This window comes from Jaculus jaculus, chromosome X, assembly GCF_020740685.1.
Source record: "Jaculus jaculus isolate mJacJac1 chromosome X, mJacJac1.mat.Y.cur, whole genome shotgun sequence".
Taxonomy (NCBI): domain Eukaryota; kingdom Metazoa; phylum Chordata; class Mammalia; order Rodentia; family Dipodidae; genus Jaculus; species Jaculus jaculus.
In genome coordinates, this window is record NC_059125.1 from 119,966,471 (window position 1) to 119,986,092 (window position 19,622).

Below are 19,622 nucleotides of genomic sequence, written 5' to 3' on the forward strand. Positions count from 1 at the left end.
CCAGTACCATAAGGGAAAAGAATATAAAACTGCAAGCTGGGCGTGGTGGTGCACGCCTTTAATCCCAGCACTTGGGAGGCAGAAGTGGGAGGATCATCATGAGTTCATGGCCACCCTGAGACTACATAGTGAATTGCAGGTCAGCCTGGACTAGAGTGAGACCCTGCCTCCAAAAACAAAAAAACAAAAAAAAACCCCAGCAGATACTAGTGCCAAATAGTGACAGAAGTGGCCCCAAGGAGACTGGGGGAGACCTTTTGGGTAGGGGGCACCTAGAAGGGCAGCCAATGTGAGGACTCATGGTTGGGGAGCTGGAAGCTCCTGAAAGGGGGCACTGTCCCAAAGTGGCCAGAGGTCTCAGCTCCTAGCCCAAAAAGCAGGGCCTCAAGCCTGTATTCAAGTTTGTCTGCACCAGGATTGCATCACTGACCAAGCCCTTACTATATTTTTTTATTTGACAGAGAAAGAGGGGGAGAGAGAAAGAGAGAGTGCACACACACACACACACACACACACACACACCAGGGCCTCCCGCCACTGCAAACGAACTCCAGATGCATGGGTCCTGGGGCATCAAACCTGGGTTCTTTGGTTTTGCCAGCAAATGCCTTAACCACTAAGCCATCCCTCCAGCCTTTTTTTTTTTATTAATGACTTCCATGATTATAACAAATATCCCATGGTAATGACCTCCCTCGCCATTTTTTTTTTTAATTTTGAGGTAGGGTCTTGCTCTAGCCCAGGCTGACTTGGAATTCAAAGAGTCTCAGGATGGCTTTAAACTCACAGCAATCCTCCTACTTCTGCCTCCCAAGTGCTGGGATTAAAGGTGTGCGCCACCACACTCAGCAACACCTGGCTTTTAAAGACATCCTGAGATTAAGGTCATCAGCTTAACATATTTTCCAATTTGGTAATTGGATATTGACCATAAGTATGTTTTAATGTAGTAGCAGTCTGGCATATATCCTATTTATACCTTTTATTTTATTTTATTTATTTGAGAGGAGGGTATGGGCACTCCAGGGCCTCTAGCCACTGCAAACAAATTCCAGACTGCCACCTTGTGCTTACATGGGTCCTGGGGAATCAAACCTGGGTCCTTTGGCTTTGCAGGCCAGCACCTTAACAACTAATCCATTTCTCCAGCCCTTTTATTGTGTATCTTTGAAAACAAATCTGGGAGACATAGAAACCTTTGTACTGTCTGCAGATAAATTGAGTTTTCTTAGTGTTTGTCTCAGTCTGCACTGCTCTTTCCTTGTTTGTGAATTAGTGGTCAGTCCCCTCTCCTTGGCATCTACCCATGCCTTTCTTCACACAGCTGACTAGGCTAGATGTGTTCATGTACATGTGTATTTTATTTTAATATTTTTGGTGGTGTTTTAAGACAAGGATCTTTTCTTATTTCCCAGGCTGGCCTGGAACTCTATATACCTGAGGCTGACATTGAACTCCTAATCCTTCTGGATCACAGGCATGCACCCCCCGCCCCCTACCATTACAAGTGTATTCTAAATACACTGTCTCACTACGATGGCAGGGGGGACAATGGCATGGGAAGAGGGTGGGCATCACCCCCTTGCCAACATCAAGTGGACAACAGCAATAGGAGAGTATGCCAAACACTGGCATGGGGAAACTGGCTATAACACCCATAGCTCGCCCCCAACAATACACTCCCTCCAGGAGGTGTTAATCCCCAAATATCCATCAGCTGGAAACCTAGCATTCAGAACACCTAAGACTATGGGGACACCTGAATCAAACCACCACAGTTACCCCGAGTTTAGAGTAAATACACAGGTAGCAAGTCTAGGTTTTGTGAGACCACCCATGTGGTAGATTTGGAGATGAGAGGAAAATCATACATGTAATTAAAGTGAGAAGTTACTCCAAACTATAAAGTAGAGACAAGCAGAAAAGGTTAGATTAAGAAACAATGCAGTGCTCTCCTGGTAGAGGTACAGGCCAGACTCACTGGTGTCTGAGAGCAGAGAGACCCACATACACCTGGCGTGTGCCAGAAGTGAGGAGAGGGAGGGCCTGGAAGGCTGCAGCCTTTATAGCATCAGTCAGGTATGTAAGGGGATTTACTAGCCTGATTGGCTAGTAAATTTGGAGGATGAACCTGTGGGTCAGCCCACCTATGTAGCCCAGTAGACTGTGGGCAGCAGGGACCACTGTAGATAGGTCTCAATCAGACAATTTTTTTTCCCCCAAGGTACAGTCTCACTCCAGACAAGGCTGGCCTGGAATTCCTATGTACTGTCAGAGTGGCCTCGAACTCAGTGATCCTCCTACCTCTGCCTCCCAGGTGCTAAGGTTAAAGACTTGTACCACCACACCCAGCTCCCAGTGCTTTTCTTTTTTGAGTCAGTGTCTTGATATGTAGCCCAGGCTGGCAGCAAACTTACCATCCTTATGCCTCAGTTTTCTGAGTGTCAGGATTACAGACATGTGCCATCTTGCTCAGCTGAAATTTCCTCATGAAAGCATCACTCAGTGATTCTCTTGCTCCTGTTCAATGATGGAGTTTCACATATTATTATCTGGAAAGGGATGAAAACATCCACCATTGTGAAATGAGAGTAAATGTTTGATTTTTACACTGGTTTGGTTGGCCAAAAAATAAAGCCTGTTCCCTCAGGGATGTGTTTTAGTTTGTATTGACCATTCATTCTTTTTTTTTTTTTTTTTTTTTTTTGGTTTTTCGAGGTAGGGTCTTACTCTAGCCCAGGCTGACCTGGAATTCACTATGGAGTCTCAGGGTGGCCTCGAACTCACAGCGATCCTCCTACCTCTGCCTCCCGAGTGCTGGGATTAAAGGCGTGTGCCACCACGCCCGGCTTTCTTTTTTTTTTTTTTTTAAGGCTCTTTTTCTTTATTAATTTTGCAAGCAGAAAGAGAAGAGAAACAGAGAGAATGAGTACACCAAGGCAAACAGACTTGTGCATCTGGGCTTACGAGGTTAAATACTTGAAGATGCTTAGTCTCCTGATCACACTGAAGTCCCCTTGAGTGATGGGAGGAACATATAATCTCCAAGGCAACATGATCCATCTTGTCATGCTCTTGGTTTTAAAGTTCATCCTTGTATGAGATTCAAATGTATTTTTTTTTATATTCATTAACCTTAATTACGCTGTCAAGCTACATAGAATTTGGATTTCCTTTCCACATGACAGCGTTTTAGGTATAAGGTAATTCTCTCTACTTTTCCAATCACAACCTTCCCTATCTCTGGGGTTAAAAAAAAAAAAGCCTCAGCTCTTCCATCTATTCCTCATACGATATCAATTTTGTCATCCTGATTGCTCAGTCAGGACATTAAATTTGGTCAGTGTTCTTCCTAAAATGTGTTTAGGACAGGAGATAATATTCAATATGGAGCTGAATTGGATGTGAATGTTGTACATCTGGATACTAACACAGCCTGAAGTTGCTTTGAGGGCTTTTAAAAAAAATTTTTTAGCAGCCATGTAATGCTGGCTTACATTGAATTTGTAATTAACTAAAATCCCAAGGTTTTAAACTGGAGCTTTGCCTTTCCATGACTTCATTCCAAATCACATCTTCCTTTTCCTTTGTTATGCAACAGATTTTTAAAAACCAGTATGTAGCTCAGCAATAGTGGCTCATGCCTTCATTCTCAGTACTCAGAAGGCTGAGATAGGAGAATTGCTGTGAATTTGAGGCCAGCCTGGGCTAGAGTGAGACCCTGTCTCAGAATTTTTTTTTTTTAAATTCAGAATGTAAGAATTAAAATTTTATGTTTCTGGCTGGAGAGATTGCTTAGTGGTTAAGGCTCTTTCTGGCAAAGCCAAAAGCACCAGGTTTGATTTCCCATTACCCACGTAAGGGGTTGTATGCGTCTGGAGTTTGTTTGCAGTGGCTGGAGGTCCTGATGTACCTGTTCTCTCTTACCTGCTTCCTTCTTTCTCTCTCTCTCAAATAAATAAAAAAGAAAAATAATTATGTTTCTAGTAAATCATTCAGCATTTGGTTTATTTGAATCTTGTGTTGTAATCATCCTTCTTATTAATGCTGATTCAACAAGAAGTTTGAAGATAAACTCAGAATTTTTCAGACATCTAGAAAATGCAGTCCAAATAATGCAAACTGTCTTCCAAAATATTTTTGTATTCAGATGTGAGTCAACTCTTAGGGGATATTCATTCATTAATGCCACTGACAAGGCCAGGAAGATATGAAGTTTATTGCTAGCTTTCAAGAGAAAACATTGTGTTGAATTTTACTCATGGGTAAATGATGTCATGAGACATTCTGTGCCAAGATAATGTCAAAGGGTCTACATACATCTTCCCCAAATCCAACAAAACTAATGCATGCATGAACTAGACAGTCATTGTGACCATTTTTTATTTTAAATTTATTTTTTTAAATTTATTTATTTTTTATTTTAAATTTATTTATTTATTTATTTGAGAGAGAGAGAGAATGGGCATACCAGAGCTTTCAGCTGTTATAAACAAACTCCAGACATATGTACCACTTTATGTACCTGACTTACGTGGGTCCTAGGGAATCAAACCTGGGTCCTTTGGCTTTGCAGGAAAATACCTGAACTGCTACCCATGACCTTTTTTTTTTTTTTTTTTTTTTTGGTTTTGTGAGGTAGGGTCTCCTTCTAGCCCAGGCAGGCCAGGAATGGAGTCTCAGGCTGGCCTTGAACTCACAGTGATCCTCTTACTTCTGCCTCCCATTGTTGGGATTATAGGTGTGCGCCACCACGCCCAGCCTCATGACCATTTTTTTGAGACAAGCTATCACTATTTAGCCAAACTAGCCTTGAAAGCAAGGTCCTTGTGTCTTAGCCTCCTAAGTATATTTTTCCTTTAAAAAAACATATATAGCCAGGCCGTAGTGGTGCACGCCTTTAATCCCAGCACTTGGGAGGCAGAGGTAGGAGGATCTCTGTGAGTTCAAGGCCACCCTGAGACTATAGAGTTAATTCCAGGTCAGCCTGGACCAGAGTGAGACCCTACCTCGAAAAACCAAAAAAAAAAAAAAAAAAAAAAAATATATATATATATATATATATATATATATACACACACACACATACATACATACATACATATATATATGTATGTATATACACACGCATATATACACATACACACATATACATACATACATACATATATATATATATATATATATATATATATATAATTTATTTAAGAGAGAGAAAAAAAGAGAAAAAGGAGAGAAAGAATGGTCCAGCCAGGGTCTCCTGCCACTGCAGATGAACTCCAGACACATGGACCACTTTGTGCATCTGGCTTTACATTGGTATGAGAGAATAGAACCCAGGCCATTATGCTTTCCAAGCAAGCACATTTAACCTCTGAGCCATCTCTCTGGCTATATTTTTATTTATTTATTGTTTCTTCAAGGTAGGGTCTCAGTCTAGCTCAGGCTGACCTAGAATTCACTATGTAGTCTCAGGGTGGCCTCAAACTCACAGCAATTCTCCTATATCCCTGCCTTCTGAGTGCTGGGATTAAAAGTGTGCACCATCACATCCAACTTCTGTCCCTGTTTTTATTTTTATTTATTTATTTTGTTTTTTTGAGATAGGGTCTCGCTTTAGACCAGGCTGATGTGGCATTCACTCGGTAGTCTCAGGGTGTCCTTGAACTCACTGCGATCCTCCTACCTCTGCCTCCCAAGTGCTAGGATTAAAGGCGTGCACCACCACTACCAGCCCTATTTTTTTGTATTGACAACTTCCTTAATTATAAACCTATTTTTAATTTTTAATTGATATAATTCTATAAATTTATGAGGGTGCAGTGGAATTTCACTACATGTATACAGTGAGTACTGGTCAGATCAGGGTAGTTGGCATATCTGTCACCTTGGATATTTGCTTTTCTTTAAATTGGGAATATATTGAAAACCCTATTAGCTATTTTGAAATACTCAGCCAATTATTTTACTCACCATAGTTATCCTAGAGTGCTGTAAAACAGAAATTAACTTCTACAGAGTATGGTGGTACATGACTATAATCCAGCACTCCAGAGATTTAGGCAGGAAGATCTTGAGTTTGGGGCCAGCCTGGAATTACATAGTAGCAAAATACTATCTTAAAAGAACGAAAAAAAAAAAAAGGCTAGGTGTGGTGGTATGTACCTTTAATCTCAGCATGGGATGCTGAGGCAGGAGGATTGCTGTGAGTTGCTGTGAGGCCAGCCTGAGCTACAGTGAATTTCAGGTCAGTCTAGAGTAAGACCCTCTTTGAAGAGTAAAAGAAAAGAACAGTTATCCTATCCAACTGCACCCCTGTGCCTGTTGACCATCCTGTTTCTATCCCTTACCCTTTATCCAGACTGTTACCTGTTTTTAAAACTTTTTATTGACAACTTCTATAATTATACAAAATAAACCATAATTCCCTCCTTTCCCCCTGCTAACTTTTTTTAAACTTTATTTTTATTTCTTTATTTATTTGAGAGAGAGAATGGGCATACCAGGGCCTCCAGCTACTGCGAACAAAGTCCAGATGCATGCACACCCCCTTATACATCTGGAGTATGTGGGTCCTGGGGAATCGAACCAAGGTCCTTTGGCTTTGCAGGCAAATGACTTAACTGCTAAGCCATCTCTCCAGTCTTGATAACTCTTTTTTTTTTTTTTTTTTTTTTTGGTTTTTCAAGGTAGGGTCTCACTCTAGCTCAAGCTGACCTGGAATTCACTCTGCATTCTCAGGGTGGCCTTGAACTCACAGCAATCCTCCTACTCTGCCTTCCGAGTGCGGGATTAAAGGCGTGCACCACCATGCCCGGCTTTTTTTTTTGATGTAGGGTCTCACTCTAGCCCAGGCTGACCTACTTGGATCTCTGTAGTCTCAGGTTGGCCTTGAACCCACAGTGATCCTCCTACCTCTGCCTCCCAAGTGCTAGGATTAAAAGCATGTACCAACACGTCTGGCTACTTTTTCATATTCTCCTTCTATAGGGTTAAACCTTTGGCTTCCGTATTTGTGTCTGACTTATTTCACTTAACAACATGCCTTTTTTTTAAAAAAAAATTATTTATTTATTTAAGAGCGACAGACACAGAGAGAAAGACAGATAGAGGGAGAGAGAGAGAATGGGCACGCCAGGGCCTCCAGCCTCTGCAAACGAACTCCAGATGTGTGCGCCCCCTTGTGCATCTGGCTAACGTGGGACCTGGGGAACCGAGCCTCAAACCGGGGTCCTTAGGCTTCACAGGCAAGCGCTTAACCGCTAAGCCATCTCTCCAGCCCCCCTTTTTTTTTTTTTTGAAGTAGGGTCTTACTCTAGCTCAGGCTAAGTTGGAATTCATTTTGTGGTCTCAAGCTAGCCTCAAACTCAAAACAATACTCCTACCTTGGCCTCCTGAGTGCTGGGATTAAATATGTGTATGTGCGCCACCACCCCTGGCTCATTTCTTCTATCCATGTTGTTGCCAGTAGCAGAAATACATTCTTTTAAAAGCTATTATATTTTATACATATACTAAATTTTCTTTGTACATTCAACAGTAGCCACCTAAGTTGATCCTGTATCTTGGTTGATATGAACAGTGTTTTTTTTTTTTTTTTTTTGTAGTTGTTGTTGCTTTGTTTTTTTTTGAGGTAGGGTCCCACTCTAGCCCAGGCTGACCTGGAATTCACTATGTAGTCTCAGGGTGGCCTCGAACTCATGGTGATCCTCCTACCTCTGCCTCCCAAATGCTGGGATTAAAGGAGTGCGCCACCACGCTTGGCTATGAACAGTGTTCTAATAAATGAGAACAAATACAGATTTCTCTATGACATACTGATTTCAGTTCCTTTGGATATATGCCCAATGGTGATATTGCTAGATAATGTTAGATCTGCCCCTAGGTTTTGGAAGAACCTCTATTGTTTCCCATAATAGGTATGCTAGCTGACAACCCCACTCTTTTTGTGGGGGGGCCAGTGTTCAAGGTAGGATCTTGCTCTTGCCCAGGCTGACCTGGAATTCACTCTGTAGTCTCAGGGTGGCCTCAAACTCAAAGCGATTCTCCTACCTCTGCCTCCCGAGTGCTGGGATTAAAGCCGTTTGCCACCACGCCCAGCTAGGAATTGTGTTCTACTTGTCTAAATAGTACAGTCCTCCAAAAGAGAAAACGGGGCTCAGGATATGGCTCATTGTCAGAGTGCTAGCCTGGAATACAAGAGGCCCTGCAATGGATATTAAGCACAATAATGTGTTCGTGTCATTTCTCTTAGAATTGAATAGAATAGAATAATACTAATAAATAAGAAATAAATCCACCTCAGAAAACCGACAAGGGATATAGTTTGGTGTGAGAGCATGTGCTTCCCCTATGAGAAGCCCTGAGTTCAATCCATAAAACTGTAAAGAAAAAGAACAAGGGCTGGAGAGATGGCTTAGCGGTTAAGCGCTTGCCTATGAAGCCTAAGGACCCCAGTTCGAGGCTCGGTTCCCCAGGACCCACGTTAGCCAGATGCACAAGGGGGCGCACGCGTCTGGAGTTCGTTTGCTGAGGCTGGAAGCCCTGGCGTGCCCATTCTCTCTCTCTCCCTCTATCTGTCTGTCTTTCTGTGTCTCTCGCTCTCAAAATAAATAAATAAAAAAAAATTAAAAAAAGAAAAAGAACAAAAAAAAATTGCCAGACTTGTAAGACTTGAGTCTCAAGTGGTATGGTAGAACTCTAGTATTTAGAATAAAAATAATTATGCAATTATTTTTCTGTCATCAGCTCCTAATATCAAATATATTTCTGATGTTTCACGTTTTGGAATTCCTAATGTAATATTCTCTTTTTAGAAGAGGTGGACAAATCCTGTTTTCAAAAGAAGATGACTTTGAACAGTTTTGAAGGATCTAAAACTTGTGTGCCTGCAGACAACAATAAGGATGAGGAATTTGTAGAAGAGTTTAATAGACTACAAACATTTGCTAACTTCCCAAGTAGCAGTCCTGTTTCAGCGTCTACACTGGCACGAGCAGGTTTTCTTTACACTGGTGAAGGCGATACTGTGCGGTGCTTTAGTTGTCATGCAGCAGTAGATAGATGGCAATATGGAGACTCAGCAATTGGAAGACACAGGAAAGTATCCCCAAATTGCAGATTTATTAATGGCTTTTATTTTGAAAATAGTACTGGACAACCTACAAATCCTGGTATCCAAAATGGTCAGCACAAGGCTGAAAGCTATCTGGGAAGCAGAAATCACTTTGCGCTAGACAGGCCATCTGAGACTCATGCTGATTATCTTTTGAGAACTGGACAGGTTGTAGATATTTCAGACACCATATACCCGAGGAACACGGCCATGTGCAGTGAAGAAGCTAGGTTAAAGTCCTTTCAGAACTGGCCAGACTATGCCCACTTAACCCCCAGAGAGTTAGCTAGTGCTGGACTCTACTACACAGGCATTGATGATCAAGTGCAATGCTTTTGTTGTGGTGGAAAACTGAAAAATTGGGAGCCTTGTGATCGTGCCTGGTCAGAACACAGGCGACACTTTCCAAATTGCTTCTTTGTTTTGGGCCGGAATGTTAACATTCGAAGTGAATCTGATGTCGTGAGTTCTGATAGGACTTTTCCAAATTCAACAAGTCCTCCACGAAATCCAGCCATGGCAGAGTATGAAGCACGGCTCCTGACTTTTGGAACATGGATATACTCAGTTAACAAGGAGCAGCTGGCAAGAGCCGGATTTTATGCTTTAGGTAAACTTAACTCCTAAATTACTTTCCAATTTTCCCAGGACTCTTAAAAAGACATACCTTTAACCCTCTTGAATTGGTAAACATGTAGATATAAGCTTATATAATTATATTAGTATTCTCTGCATTTGTATGTTGAATCTGAAACTACTGAAAATATGCTATCCTTGAGATAAATATATCTAATAGTAATATCAGCTATTATTTATTTAGTATCCAGTATATGTGCTCAAAATACATATGACACACATTTTCTTTGTTTATGTAATCCTAACTGGCCTGGAACTCAGTGATCTGCCTGTCTTTGCTTCCTGAATGCTGAGGTTACTTGCATGGCACCTGGCCATATTACATGTATTTCCTCTGTGCCTCTCAACAACCCTGTTAAAAAAAAAAGGTTATTAAAGAGTTTATAGTTAGGTCATATTAAAATGAACATCAAGCCAGGCATGTTAGCATATGCTTGTAATTGCAGCACTCAGGATGCTGAGGCTGAGGGGATCACCCAAGAGTTGCACCCCAGTGTGTGCTACACAGTGACACCTGTCTCCAAAACTAAACAAAAATCAACATCTAACTTTAAGACATACACTTCATATTTGAGAGCTGCCCAATATTATGTCTTACTGCTTTAAAGAGTGTTTTTTTCTTAAATGTTATTTTTCGAGGTAGGATCTTGCCCTAACTCAGGCTGACCTGGAATTCACTATGTAGTCTCAGGGTGGCCTCAAACTCATAGCGATCCTCCTACCTCTGTCTCCCAAGTGCTGGGATTAAAGCCTTTAATTGGATATTTTGAGGCAGTGTCCCACTATAACCCACACTGGCCTCTAACACACAGTAGTCCTATCTCAGCCTCATGAGTGCTGGGATTTTAGATGTGAGCCATCACACTTGGCTGAAAGAGTACACATCTAGTATATGCTATAGGCTTACCAGGAAAGGCCAATGCTGTGATGACTAAGAGAACTATTGAATATTGTGTGTGTGTGTGTCATTTGTCTTAGATTTGAATAATACAAATAAAAATTATTTAATTTCTTTACTTGCTACATGTTGTACAGCTATAACCTTAGAAACTTGTAATTTATTATACTTACTATAATTAATACTTGGAACATAACAAAAACATCCCATTTTGATGAAATGTGTAATGTTGGCCCAAATGATATACATTAGAAAAGTCACAACTGTGGCTTGTAAAATAAAAAATGTGCGAGTTTTTAGTCTTAAACATCTCAGATTTGAATCAATGAATTTAGTATGTATTTTCTCCAAATTATTAAGACCATTACTTTGATGTAAATGGTGTTCTGATTTGTTTTGTTTTGTATTTTGGTTTTTCGAGGCAGGGTCTCGCTCTAGCCCAAACTGATCTGGAATTCACTATGTAGTCTTAGGGTGGCCTTGAACTCATGGTGATCCTCCTACTTCTGCCTCCCAAGCACTGGGATTAAAGACTTGGGTCACCACTCCCGGCTGATGTAAAGGTCTTTTAAGCCATGACATTTTTAAAAAAATTTTTTTTACTCATTTTTATTTATTTATTTGAGAGTGACAGAGACAGAAAGAGGCAGATAGAGAGAGAGAGAATGGGCGCGCCAGGGCTTCCAGCCACTGCAAACGAACTCCAGACGTGTGCACCCCCTTGTGCATCTGGCTAATGTGGGTCCTGGAGAAGTGAGCCTTGAACTGGGGTCCTTAGGCTTCACAGACAAGCACTTAACCGCTAAGCCATCTCTCCAGCCCAAAGATTTTTTTATGTAAGTTAAGTGCTTTTAGCATAAGTATCTTTGGGTAAGCTTTAGTTGCACAGATAAGCATATTTCACTCGTGTATTTTCATAGGTAAAGGTGATAAAGTGAAGTGCTTTCACTGTGGAGGAGGATTGACTGATTGGAAACCCAGTGAAGACCCTTGGGAGCAACATGCTAAGTGGTATCCAGGGTAAGCTGTTTAATTGTTCATTCAGTAATAGGAAAATTGGACAGTGTGCAGTGGAAAGATTTGAATTACTTTTCACTTCAACTATTTTTTGCTTTCAGTATGGCTTGAAATTCACACCAGGTTTATAGAAATGGGGTCACCTACTTTATAGAAAAGAAAAACACCTAAGATTTCACTGGTAGCCAAAACATATTCTCCCTCCTCCCTAGTCCCTCCCCCTCCCTCTCTCTCCATATATATATATATATATATATATATATATATATATATATATATATATATATATATATATATATATATATATGAATGACATTCAAATGGTTCCATGTCTTTTATTTATTTATGAGACAGACAGACACACAGAGAGAAACAAAGTGTATGGGCATGTCAGGGTCTCTTGCCACTGCAGATGAATTCTAGGTACATGTACCACTTTGTGCATCTGGCTTTAGATGGATACTGGGAATGAAATTCGGGCTGACAGGCTTAGTAAACAAGCACATTTAATAGCAGAGCCATCTCCCAGCCCAGAAGATACCATTTCTAAACAACAAATTAAAATATATATCTTTTTATTTGTTGGAAGTATGCTGTGTTGTGATGGACACAAGATTGCCTGTAGGGATGAGGAGTCCTAAAGAATCCATCATAAGGAGAATGGAATTTCAAATGGGAAAGTGTGGGGGTGGGGAGGGAGGGAATTACCATGGGATATATTTTATAATCATGGAAAATGTTAATAAAAATTTTTAATTAAAAAAATCCATCATAATGTATCTTCAGTTTCATTTGTGACAAGGTCTCTCAGTAACTCAGTCTGGCCTAGAACTTCCTATATAGCCCAGGCTGGCTTTGGCTTCAAATAAATCCTCCTGCCTCAGCCTCCTAATTGCTAGGATGATAGGCATATGGCACCTTGCCCAGTTCTCATTCATTTTATGGTATGCAGTTCACATTTCAAGACCTTTTTGTTTAATAATTTTACTTACTTATTTGAAGGGGGGCTGATAGAGAGAATGGATGCACCAGAGCTGCTAGCCACTGCAAATGAACCCGAGATGCATGTATCACCTTGTGCATCTGGCTTACATGAGTACTGCAGAATCAAACCTGGGTACTTAGGCATCACAGGGAAGCACCTTAACTACTAAGCCGTCTCCCCAGCCCCACATATCAGGATCTTTAAATCACAGTATATCTGATGGTAGATCACTGTCTCAGGTGGGGGAAAAAATAATCATGCGCTTTTTTTGAGGTAGGGTCTCACTCTAGCCCAGGCTGACCTGGAATTCACTATGTCATCTCAGGGTGGCCTCGAACTCACAGTGATCCTTCTACCTCTACCTCTCAAGGGCTGGGACTATAAGGCATGTGCCACCATGCACGGCTAATCATGCTTCTTACAGTCAGTGGCATTTTAGAATAATGAAATACTCCATATGTCTCTTTGTCATATTGCCTTTTTGGGTGTGTTCTCTTAGCCTTTAAAAAAATTATTTTAGCTGGGCATGGTGGCACACCTTTAATCCCAGCACTCGGGGAGGCAGAGGTAGGAGGATCGCTATGAGTTCAAGGCCACCCTGAGATGACAGAGTTAATTCCAGGTCAGCCTGGACCAGAGTGAGACCCTACCTCAAAAAACCAAAAAAAAAAAAAAAATTATATTAAAAATTTTTTTCATGGGCTGGAGACATACATGTCTTAGCTGCTAAGTGCTTGCCTGTGAAGCCTGAGGACCCCGGTTCGAGGCTCGATTCCCCAGGACCCACATTAGCCAGACGCACAAGGGGGCGCACGCCTCTGGAGTTTGTTTGCAATGGCTGGAGGCCCTGGTGCGCCCATTCTCTCTCCCTCCCTCCCTCCCTCCCTCCCTCCCTCCCCCCCCCCCCCCTCTCTCTCTCTCTCTCTCTCTCTCTCTCTCTCTCTGTCACTCTCAAATAAATAAAAATAAAACAAAAAATACTTAATTTTTTTTTCATATTTGTTATTTTTTTATTTAACAGAAAAAGAGAGGGGGAGAGAGAGAGAAAGATGTGTGCTCCAGATGTGTGCGCTGTCTTGTGCATCTGGCTAATGTGTTCTTTGGGAATTAAACCTGGATCCTTTGGCTTTGCAGGCAAATGCCTTAACCACTAAGCCATCCCTCTAGCCTAAATATTTTTTTAATTTATTTGCAAGCTATAAGAGAGACAGGAGAGAAAGAGAATGGCCACATCAGGGCCTTTAGCCACTGCAAACGAAGTCCATACACATGTTCCACTTTACGCATTGCTTTACGTGGATACTGGGGAACTGATCCCCTGTTGTTAGGCTTTGCAGGCAAATGCCTTAACCACTGAGCCATTTCTCTTTTTTTGGAATTTCTTTTATTTGTTATTTTTTTCTCAATTTTTATTAACATTTTTCATGATTATAAAAAATATCCCATGGATACCCTCCCTCCCCCACACCTTCCCCTTTGAAATTCCATTCTCCATCATATCCCCTCCCCATCTCAATCAGTCTCTCTTTTATTTTGATGTCATAATCTTTTCCTCCTCTTATGATGGTCTTGTGTAGGTAGTGTCAGGCACTGTGAGGTCATGGATATCCAGGCCATTTTGTGTCTGGAGGGAGCACGTTGTAAGGAGTCATACCCTTCTTTTGGCTCTTACATTCTTTCCGCCACCTCTTCCGCATTAGACCCTGAGCCTTGGAAGGTGTGATCGAGATGTTACTCAGTATTCCAGTCACTTCTTTCCAGCACTATGATACCTTCTGAGTCATCCCAAAGTCACTGCCATCTGAAAAGAGATTCTCTACCCAAAGTGAGAGTAGCATTAATATAAGGGTATGAATATTAAGAGAATAGTATATACATTTTTCCAGACATCAGCAGATATTACATCCCTAGGGCTCATGACTACCCCTGTTTTCAGTTTTCAATATCAGGGATGTGTTTTCCCCCATGGAGCGGGCCTCCAGTCCAGTTGGAAGGCAGTTGGTTTCCACCATGACAGGTGTGCCACTATTGCACCCATTGGCTCATTTGGCCTGGCTGGCAAAATTTAAGGCTTGCTGTGTTCACTGTTGAGTATCTTCACTGGTGGTATCTCTTTCTCCCATTGATCTACATGTAGAATGTCTTCTTCTATCTTTCTGTCAGCTGGTCTACTTGGAGGAGGTTATCATCTCAGTTCCAGCAGGATTTCTCAGTGGCCTTGCAGCCCAAGTATGTGGAGTCTTCAGCAATAGGATCTTACCATCTACTCCTGGTGTCTCTTGTTTTTATTTTGAAACAGTCTCATGTAGCTTATGATCTTCCTGGCACAGCTTCCCCAGGGCTGGCATTAAACATACCACACCTGATTAATAATTCATTTTTGTTTGTTAATAATTTTTGTTATATTAACATTAACATAAATAATCCAAAAAGGAACATTATTTGGGGATTAAAGAAATGGTTTAGTGGTTAAAGGTGCTTGCAAAGCCCACTGGCCCAGATTTGATTTCCCAGTACCCATGTAAAACCAGATATATAGTGTGTGATGGGTCTGGAGTTTGTTTGCAGCAGCAGGAGGTTTTGGTGTACCCATACTCCTTCCTTACTCCCTGCTCACAAATAAATATAAAGATTTTTAAAAATATATTTTATTTATTTAATTGAAAACTGGGCATGGTGGCGCACACCTTTAATCCCAGCCTTTTGGCGGCAGAGGTAGGATTGCCGTGTGTTCAAGGCCAGCCTGAGACTACACAGTGGATTCCATGTCAGCCTGGGCCAGAGTGAAACTCTACCTTGAAAATAAATTAATATATTTTATTTATTTATTTGTTTGTTTGTTTATTTGAGGGAGAGAAAGAGGCAGACAGAGGGTGGGGGGAGCGAGACAGTTGGCATGCCAGGGCCTCCAACCACTGCAAAGGAACTCCAGACGCTGTGCCCTCTTGTGCATCTGGCTAACGTGGGTCCATGAGACTTGAGCAGGATCCTTTGTCTTTGCAGGCAAATGTGTTAACTGCTAAGCCATCTCTACAGCCCTAAGTTTTTAAATTTTTATATATATTTTTTTTATTAACAACTTCCATAATTGGAAACAATATCCCATGGTAATGCCCACTCCCCCCCAACTTTCCCTTTTGAAACTCCATTCTCCATCACAACCCCTCCCCAGTAATCAGTCTCTCTTTTATTTTGATGTCATCATCTTTTCCTCCTATTATGATGGTCTTGTGTAGGTAGTGTCAGGCACTGTGAGGTCATGGATATCCAGGCCATTTTGTGTCTGGAGAGAGCACGTTGTAAAGAGTCCTACCCTTCCTTTGGCTCTTACATTCTTTCTGCCACCTCTTCTGCATTAGACCCTGAGCCTTGGAAATTGTGATAGATATATTGCACTAGTGAGCACTCCTGTCACTTCTTTCCAGCACGATGATGTCTTCTGAGTCATCCCAAGGTCACTGCCATCTGAAAAGAGAAGATTCTCTACCAAAAGTGAGAGTAGCATTAATATGTGGTTATGAACATTAAGAGAAGTGCTTACTGGGCAGTTTGATGTGCACATTATATACATTTAAAGAGAACTGTATTTTAACCTTGAGGTGGCAGCTGGATAGGGAATTGGGTAGCATTTTATTTTGTAGCTCTGTAGAAACACCAGTGCTGAGGCTGTCAGTACAGGCCTATTAAAGTTCTCAATTAAAAAAATATATATACACACACATACATACATACATACATACATACACACACACACACACACACACACACACACACACACACACACACACACACACACATATATAGAGAGAGAGAGAGAGAGCGAGCGCGAGAGTGAGCAAGCCAGGGCTGGCTCATTGGCTAAAGGCAGTTGCTGGTAAAGCTTGACAGCCCAGGTTCAATTCCTAGTACCCATGTAAAGCCAAATACACAAAAGTGCTACATGCATGTAGAGTTTTTTTGCCGTTGCAGATGCCCCTACTTTCTCAGTTTCTCTTTCCTTCTCTCTTCCTCACCTCTCTGTTAAATACACACACACACACACACACACACACCCTAGCACCCACCACTGTTTGTGGTAGGGTTTCACTCTAGCCCAGGCTGACCTAGAGGTAGCCTTGAACTCCTGGTGATCCTATTGCCTCTGTCTCCCTCATCCTGGGATTAAAGGTGTGAACCCATCTGGCTTTAAATAATTGTTTTTTAGAGTAAAGATGTTTTAAAAGATTAAAAGGAGTGTGAGAGATGGCTAGCTGTCAAAGCCACTTGCTTGCAAAGTCTGCTGGCCCGGGTTCAGTTCCTCAGTATGCACATAATGCTAGATGCACAAAGTGACACATGTATCTGGAGTTCATTTGCAGTGGCAGGAGGCCATGATATGTGTGCGCTCTCTCTCTCTCTCTCCTTCCTTCTCTCCCTCCCCTTGCAAATAAATAAAAATAAGATAGAGTGCTTGTTTTAGCAGCACATATACTAAAATTGGAATGATACAGAGAAGATTAGCAGGGCCCTTGTGCAAAGATGACATGCAGATTCATGAAGTGCTCCACATTTTTAAATAAAAACATAAAGATAATAAAAGTAAAGTGGAAACTGATTAAGAAGACACACAATGTCAACCGTTGGTCTCCACATGCATGCACATCTGATATGCACACACATGTATACCATATGCACACACCAACAAAAGAAAAAGGATAGTTGATAAAATTAGTATGATTAGCCAGACGTGTTGGTGCACGCCTTTAATCCAAGCACTTGGGAGGCAGAGGTAGGAGGATCACCATGAGTTCTAGGCCACCCTGAGAATACATAGTGGATTCTAGGTCAGCCTGGACTAGAGTGAATCCCTACCTCGAAAAACAAAAACAAAAAAAAAATTAATATGATTGATGGGCTGGAGAGATGGTTTAGTGGTTAAGGGGCTTGTCTGTAAAGCCTAAGGACCCTGATTCAGTTCCCTAGTACCCATGTAAGCCAGATGCATAAGGGGGCACATATGTCTGGGGTTTGTTTACAGTGACTAGAGGCCCTGGCATGCCCATTCCCTCATCCTCTCTGCCTCTTTCTCTTTTTCTTCCTCAAAAAAATAAAACTAAAATGTTTTCTTAAAAATTAATATGATTGTGCTGGTGCATGCCTTTAATCCTGGCACTTGGGAGCCAGAGGTAGGAGGATTGCTCTGAGTTCGAGGTCACCCTGAGACTACAGAGTGAATTCCAGGTCAGTCTGGGCTTGGATGAGAGCCTATCTTGAAAAACAAACAAAAATAATATGATTGAGACTATAGCAAAGCTAACACTTCCCAAATTTATCAGCAAGTAGAATTTAATCTTCTCTTATTGTTTAGGTGTAAATATCTATTGGATGAGAAGGGACAAGAATATATAAATAATATTCATTTAAGCCATTCACTTGAAGAGTCTTTGGTAAGTCCCTGTTACATAATTTGTATTTTCAATTATATCATTTGTTTTGTTGTTACCTTTATTACAATCATTTGTTTTGAAAATTCAAGGTATACTGTTGTAATTAATGTCTGGTGAGTTTTTTTTAATTTTTTAAATTTTTTTATTAACAACTTCCATGATTATAAAAAATACCCCATGGTAATACCTTCCCTCCCCCCACATACCCCTTTGAAACTCCACTCCCCATCTCAGTCAGTCTCTTTTTTACTTTTGATGACTTGATCTTTTTCTCCTCTTATGATGGTCTTATGCAGGCAGTGTCAGGCACTGTGAGGCCATGGATATCCAGGCCATTTTGTGTCTGGAGGGAGCATGTTGTATGAAGTCCTACACTTTCTTTGGCTCTTACATTTTTTTCTGCCACCTCTTGCACATTAGACCCTGAGCCTTGGAAGGTATGATACAGATATTGTAGTACTGAGCACTGCAGTCATTTCTTTCCATCACTATGATACCTTCTGAGTCGTCCCAAGGTTACTGTCATCTGAAAAGAGAAGCTTCTCTAATGAAAAGTGAGAGTAGCATTAATATATGGGTATGAACATTAAGAGTGGTGCTTACCGGGAAGTTTGATAAGGATAGTATATACATTTGGCCAGACAACAGCAGACGCTACACCCCTAGGGCTCATTACTACCCCTGTTTTCAGTTTTCAGTATCAGGGATGTATTCCCTCCCATGGAGTGGGCCTTCAGTCCAATTAGAGGGCAGTTGGTTTCCCCCATAACAGACGTGCCACTATTGCACCCGTTGGCTCATTTGGCCTGGCTGGCCAATTATAAGGCTTGCAGTGTCCACTGATGGGTATCTTCACTGGTGATTTCTCTCTCTCCCATTGAACTGTATGTCGAATGGCTTCTTCCAGCTTTCTGTGTGGTGAGTTTTAAAGAGAAGAAGTTGAAAAAAGCTACTTATTCTGATCCTAAATTTGTGAATCTTTCTTTGAAAAAATGTTTTGTAGATGATGACATCAGAATAGAAGAGAGACTAATTGGAAAGAAGGGATTCAATGGAGGGTGGATTTGAGAGGGGGATAATGGGAGTTGGGGAAGGAATAATCATGGCTTTTTGTCTATACTTAAGAATTCCCTCAATAAAAATTTTTTGAAAAGAATTCAAGATGTTATCAAACTGCCTGCCTGTCATATTGTCTATAAAAACAGGCTATCCAATATAGTGATAGTGCTAGCTATCAGAGCTCAGCATTCAGGCTTTGGAAAATACTACCCTGAGTCCATGGTGACATGAATAAGTCTTCAGATTCTTCACTCTAAAAAATAATTGTGGAACTGATTGAAGTTTCAAATGGGATCGAAGCACTTTATTCCCCTTTGGTATGTATGTGTAGTGTCCATATAGATACATGTGTATAGATGCCCGCAGCCCAGGGGAATGTCTGGGTATCCTCCCCTGTAGTAGGTCTTTTGCTTCTGTTTCCTTGAGATGGAGTCTCTCACAGCCCACGGTAGTCATTTTAGGATAGACTGCCAGAGAAGTCCTCCA

At 41.3% G+C, this 19,622-nt stretch overlaps 1 protein-coding gene and 1 non-coding gene across 5 annotated transcripts in view; both read left to right on the forward strand.

Moving 5' to 3' along the window:
- The window catches only part of LOC101609069 (X-linked inhibitor of apoptosis), a 56,921-nt gene that overhangs the window by 21,580 nt on the left and 15,719 nt on the right, over positions 1-19,622 (forward strand). For 3 of the 4 annotated variants that reach the window (XM_045140276.1, XM_045140275.1, XM_045140274.1), the window contains 3 exons: positions 8,817-9,725; positions 11,570-11,669; positions 17,999-18,077. In XM_045140276.1, the coding sequence (XP_044996211.1) occupies positions 8,849-9,725; positions 11,570-11,669; positions 17,999-18,077 (1,056 nt within the window). In that variant the 5' untranslated portion in view covers positions 8,817-8,848. The remainder of the gene's footprint in view (positions 1-8,816; positions 9,726-11,569; positions 11,670-17,998; positions 18,078-19,622) is intronic. The other variant, XM_004653934.2, reaches the window with a different exon arrangement.
- On the forward strand, positions 17,098-17,204 carry LOC123456821. Its single transcript, XR_006634699.1, has one exon. It is a non-coding gene; the product is annotated as a U6 spliceosomal RNA (small nuclear RNA).